Below are 6032 nucleotides of genomic sequence, written 5' to 3' on the forward strand. Positions count from 1 at the left end.
CGATCCCGTCTTCAGAGCGAGCGAAGACAGTGCATGCCTTAGACCGCTCGGCTACCGTGACCGGCTTGTAACTTAATAATTACCAATTTAAAATGCCAGTAAATAATTCAATTAAAATAATATTTCTGCCTTCTGAATTATAACGTCGTGTAGTTCATTGAAAGTCAAACAACGTTTCGGAGGAAAATATCGTCTCCATATTTAGGGTAGACGGTTAAGTCAAGCAAGATGTCTGCTTGGTAACTGCTTTATGTTGGTTTAATCTTTGATCCTGAAGATGGAGGCAACATGTTCCTCCTAAATATCAGTTGATTTTCAACGGGCCACACAGAGTTATTTCCCACCTGTGTGAGAACGTCAGATCCTACATATGACAGTACTTCCCATAGTTCGTGCGACGAAACACTAAATTGTCCTTGGATTAGGAGACCATTCCTGCGAGATTTAGTTAGAAGATAAATTTGTCCTTGTACTTAACTAATTAAGCATACACCATGAAGGTGTAGGGAGGAGTGGGTGTATAAATCCATATTTTCTTGACCTCGGCACTAGTTGGAGGTGAGTGGTCAGCTTCACTCCCCTGCCGCTTTACTCTCGGGAAAAGAACCCCCGGTACCCTTTGGATAGGAGACTGGTTGAGCCCCAGAGCCGGTCTGGACGATATGGAGAAAATTTTGACCCTACCGGGACTCGAACTCCGATCCATCGGTCATTCAGCCTGTAGCCAGTCGCTATACCGACTGCGCCATCTCAGCTTCTTAGATTTAGTTATATACATGTACTTTACGTCTTAGCTTATTGTTGGCCATAATTCATAAATTAATCTTGAGTGTTCCACTTCAAATGTAATTTTATGCTTAAAACGGCTTAATACGCATTGTTATTTTAAATATTATTTTCCCCTGGGAAGAACCCACCTCTACCTCCCCAAGAGGGGATTAATCCCTCTCACCATCCGCCCTTCTCCCTCCAGTTTCGAAACTCTAACGAACTGTGATTTGTAATAGGATTAGCTACACATGACTTTCTTCTATAATATTATTAAAGTTAGAGTTCAGAATTAGTGCTTACCTCTGTATCCCTGTCTGTTTCCCTCTCGTGATCCAGACTCTCATTTTTCCAGCAGAACAAGGACATGCGCTGTTTTCCAGTACCGGTGTCCTAGCAGGACGGAGGATATGATAAACTACGACGCCCTCTGCCTCTGGAGGGAGATGGTCCGTTGGCTCACAATCCACGTCATAGCCAAGGCCCATTAGCAACTGTCAGTGTACATAATCATTGCCACATTTAAACAATGTATATACAAAGGTGACATTTCTTTATACAGGCAATATGTAATAAAGCTGACATAATAAGAGTTACAAAGTGACTTGTTATAATGGAAAACTGAATATTAATGTTCATTCTGTTCACGAAAATACTGTGTCGACTTCAACCCACATAAACATGTCTCGCTTTCTTAGACAGATCTCCAGAACCCCAAACTGATGAAGCACTAAAACACTTTTTTTCCCACTAGGAGAAAAATTTTCTGATACTCCGGACTGATCAACAGAATTCATTATATGCGCCTTATTTGCATGAGTAACCCATGCCCAAAGCCCAGATTGAGAGAACACTGTCTCTCGTTCTCAGATTTTTCTTTTTTTCTCAGTTATTCCTGGTTCCTTTCTCGGAAACACCTTAACAATTCGCCTTTTAAGTGTCTAATTTGTATAGGAAGTTATCCTGAAGCAAAATTCCTATAAATCTGTCTCTCGTCGAGAATTTTTAGATTTCCTGGTTGGTCAACCTGGACATCATATATATAAGTACATACCAGGATTACCAACAGCAAGTGTCGTGTACACATGAGGACTCGAATTATCACAAATTTTCGAGACTCAGAAAACAGTGAAATACGTGTATGTCACGTAGAAACTTCCGGGATTTCCCGATCGATCAATGTCTATATCATGTGACAGGTGTTAAAGTGACTTGTTTACACTGGGCGAAAACCCGTGACAGAATTACGACATTAAAGGGAAATCGAAAGATTTATTTTTCTCTCTAAGACTTGTTTCTTCGACTTTCCTCGTTGATCAGCCCCCGGGGGGAGGGGGAGAAGGGGGGGGTGTATATTTGAAAGTTCACACGAGGAGAACCAAAAACACGTAAATTACAGTGCACTTGTGCCAAAATATACGGTTTTAAATCATTTATTTGTTTTATAAATAAATAGGACATCTAAGTTTGATTCAAATAAATTACAATAAATATAAATAAATATAAAATTCTCAACTAAGAAACGTCAGTACCTTGACTGAAGGCCAAGAACGTTCTTCATTCATCGCACAAACAGTTGGAAAACACGTACAATTAACAGAATTATCATCCATTACCAAAATACACTTCCCACGTAATTACCATATTCTCAAATAATGTATTCTAGATATGTTTACAACTTCTAGAAAATTACAAATAATTCTATGTGTTGCACATAATCCATTGTTAAAGGTAACTTCTTCGTTTGAAACACAGTCAAATACTGGGTCAGAGGTAACGCGAAATGATCTGTTCCATTTCTTTCAATGTTGGGGTGGAGTGAGTCTGGGTCATTTAGTACTGCTGCTGTAAAGTGGCCCCATTGTACTGGATGATAAATGGGGGCTTTGGTGATGTGGTATATCTGAGGCTAGTCGCCAGCTTCTCGCCACAGTGGCCCACAAGGGATCCTAGGGAAGTTTTTGATGGACAAAGTGACACTAGAGCAGGTTTTCCTTCTAGTGCTCTGATATTCCCTTAACATTTATTAGTACATCATTGCTCCATATTTATCTATAATCCTGGTGTAGCAGAGTGGAACAGTTTGGTACCCCATTACCAAGAGACTCAGTCTCACCCAGGTAAAATAAGGCCATCTAGGCCCATAGGGTTGTGAGACGTTAAGGCTCCTCCAGTTTCTAGAAAATCGGCTCACAGATGGCGCTAAGGTTTATCCTCAGGAATATTCCTGGTACTCATTTCTGTTAGAGGCTGAGTGAACCCCAGGGCCATAGTGCGGCTGGAAGGATTAGGTCAATTGAAAATCCCAATGACCTCTTTGGGGAAGGAACCCGCGACCTTCCGGCTTGTAGCATAGTGCCTCAAGCAACTACGCTACCGAGTGCCCCCGTCTCATTCCAATAGATGAATGAATTTAATACGAGAATACAAGCAGAATGATAAACGCGCGATATGTTTGATCATGATCGAAAAAAAAAAAACACTTAAAATGGAGAGGGAATACGTTTCGATTTTTTGTATTTAGTACATTCGTTAGAGCGGTTAGCATGTAGTGTTAGTGTACAAATGGCGGCTGCCAACGGCTGTCACTAATGATTAGAGTCCAATAAATAAATCGGAGTGTATACAGGACAACCACTCAATTCGAGAAAGAAGATCCAGCCGCATGGCTTACATTTAACTTCGGATAGGAAATTTCAAACATTGCAGTGAACCGACAACCGGCACAACCTTCAGTTCTGTAACGGAGGACGATGTCCCTCGTTTGGGATATAATGCCGTGTAGTCTGGCGAAATTCAACCGATATTTCTTCAGGGTTGAAGAGTAAACCAGACCAGGAACCAGCTATAAAGCAAACAGATGTTACAAGTCTGCTTACTGTCTGATTGCTAAAACGGAAGCAATATGTTCCTCCGAAACGTGGGTCGATTCTCACTGGAGTACACGGTATTATATCATAGAAGATGTTAACTCTTCATAGTCCCCGCTGTGAAAATATTGAATTCAATATTTGTAATTAGATGTACAACAATCGGTAGAGATTCAAATTTTCTTGTACAATAACAGATAATATATTAAATATGATTATTTTCAGATATATAATTGTGCTTTTGGAGATGTCCTCTTCATAATATTTTGATTGTACAAGGTGTGTTGTATTTGATAGGAAGGCCACCTAACGGCATAATCATTATCTATGGAATGCTGACAGACGGTTAGGCGATAAACTGCCCACCCTGTATATTAATTAAGTTTATTTATATAAATAAACCGGTTCTTTGAGCAAAATAGTTTTCTTTCTGATCCGGGTCATGGCTTGACCAGGTTCATTCCGTCCTAACTGTACAAGCTGGGTACAGCTTCAGGCAGTCCCTCTGATCCTGGCCGTCCCTGGCCGCCTGAATGTATCGATGGAACCGGACGGACGCAGTGTTGGGAACGGCCGGCTTTTGCAGTTCATGGGCTTCCCTGCGACAGAGAAGTGCAGCACGCAGTTACACACTGACTGACATACACATGTGTGTGCCCATTATGCTGAAAGATTACATATATACAGGGAAAACATGTGAGAGTCTTACAAAGATGTTTTGATGCTATGAATAAAGTTGTACAGTGAAACATCTCCAAGAAAACCACAAAACGTTCCGTCCGTAAGTGGTCTTTTACAGTGGTTGTGTCTGAATGAGGGGAGATGGGTGAGAATTTTGGTAGTATAGTGCAGGAAACATATATATGTATTACATAAGAACTGTACTGCACGAAATTATTACACTTAATATCCCCTCAAATGGAGACAGGTTAGAATACCTCCACCGTAGCACTGCGAGTCGTAGGAGGCAACGAACAAGGAACCCGGTACCTGGGGGTATAACTGGGCCACACCCCGTCTCAAGAAGACTTAAATATAGGGACCAGGTCCTACAAGTCTCGGGGTTGGAAGCAAGGATTACTACCTTGATACGTAAAAACATTATTGTTGCCTAATCTAAATATGTTAAAACAGGGTAAAAAATTGACAGAAGCTTCTAAGGGAAACTATGGCTCGAAAAGGGCTTTAATTAGACCTTTTGATTTTATGTTACGTTTCTCAATAATATACTTACCTGTACCTACACTGTGCTGTCTTTGTAACTGACCTTGTAGCTGTCGGCTCGGCACATAAACAATAAAGAAGTTGAAGAAAGTCGTCTTCTGGGTTTAGGTGCCGTGTATTCTTCGTTTTGGCCGACGTTTCGGAGGAACGTATCGCCTCCATCTTCAGAGCAGGTGAATGACTTGGAATGCAGAGAGTAGCTACTGCTCTCTGCATTCCAAGCCATTCACCTGCTCTGAAGATGGAGGCGATACGTTCCTCCGAAACGTCGGCCAAAACGAAGAATACACGGCACCTAAACCCAGAAGACGACTTTCTTCATAGTCATCGCCGTGAAAACCTCAAAACTTACATAATAAAGAAGTTAATTGAATTATTATGGCTCTACAGCACTTTGCTGGGCCATGGCCTCTTATTCAATTTCCTAATCTTTATTACACAGTTGGTAGGACTCCATGGAGAGGGGATCAGCCCGTTACAAGGCTGCTACCTACACACAGAATGAACACACATAGGTATCCATGCCTTGAATGAGATTCGAACCTACGATCCCAGTATTCTAGCGAAGACAGTTCATGCCTTAGACCGCGCGCGTGGCCACTATGATCGGAAAAGCACTATCTGGGCTATAAATATATTGTCTTTTGAAGGGGTGGTCTTGTAGAGAAGTTTCACTGTACATTATTAGTATGAAAATGGGAGATGTGCAAGGAGAAGGCTTCAGGATAAAGTCCGGAGGGAGATAATTAGAGAGAAGTTTGAGGCAGGAAAAGCAATCAGCTTAGCGCTTAAGGCAGTGGAATGGAGTCCAGTAGGGCAGGGCAGGGCACGGCACATGCATGTGGTAATATATAGCGGGACTAATCAGGGAGCGGGTTCTGTCTGAGGAAGAACCAGAAAATCGCTAGAATCAGGAATTTCCAGCGAGGTAAAAATCCACGACAAAGGAGGTCAAGTACTTCGTTCTCTTTGGCATAACTTCTGATTTATTTAAAAATATCTTTACATTGCAATCACCAGCATCATTGGCAAAGCAGCCCTTTTTGAGCCATGCCCTTCCTTAGAACATTCTGACAGATTTATCTGAATTAGACCACCCGGTTTTCAGTTCTTTAGATTTCGCAACAATTTTTTTTTTTTTTTTTTTTTTTTTTTTTTTTTTTTTTTTTT

At 41.2% G+C, this 6032-nt stretch overlaps 2 protein-coding genes across 2 annotated transcripts in view; one reads left to right on the top strand and one right to left on the bottom strand.

Moving 5' to 3' along the window:
* LOC111864685 overlaps positions 1-2930 on the top strand; it is a 51265-nt gene extending 48335 nt beyond the window's left edge. The window contains exon 6 of the mRNA XM_033751545.1: positions 1124-2930. Coding sequence (XP_033607436.1) covers positions 1124-1259 — 136 coding nt within the window. The 3' untranslated portion in view covers positions 1260-2930. The remainder of the gene's footprint in view (positions 1-1123) is intronic.
* A 1116-nt stretch (positions 2931-4046) lies between these two features.
* LOC111864687 overlaps positions 4047-6032 on the bottom strand; it is a 32626-nt gene continuing 30640 nt past the window's right edge. Inside the window, 1 exon segment of the mRNA XM_033751536.1 lies at positions 4047-4237. Coding sequence (XP_033607427.1) covers positions 4096-4237 — 142 coding nt within the window. The 3' untranslated portion in view covers positions 4047-4095.

The sequence above is a fragment of the Cryptotermes secundus genome, unplaced genomic scaffold (assembly GCF_002891405.2).
Source record: "Cryptotermes secundus unplaced genomic scaffold, Csec_1.0 scaffold441, whole genome shotgun sequence".
In the NCBI taxonomy this organism is placed as follows: domain Eukaryota; kingdom Metazoa; phylum Arthropoda; class Insecta; order Blattodea; family Kalotermitidae; genus Cryptotermes; species Cryptotermes secundus.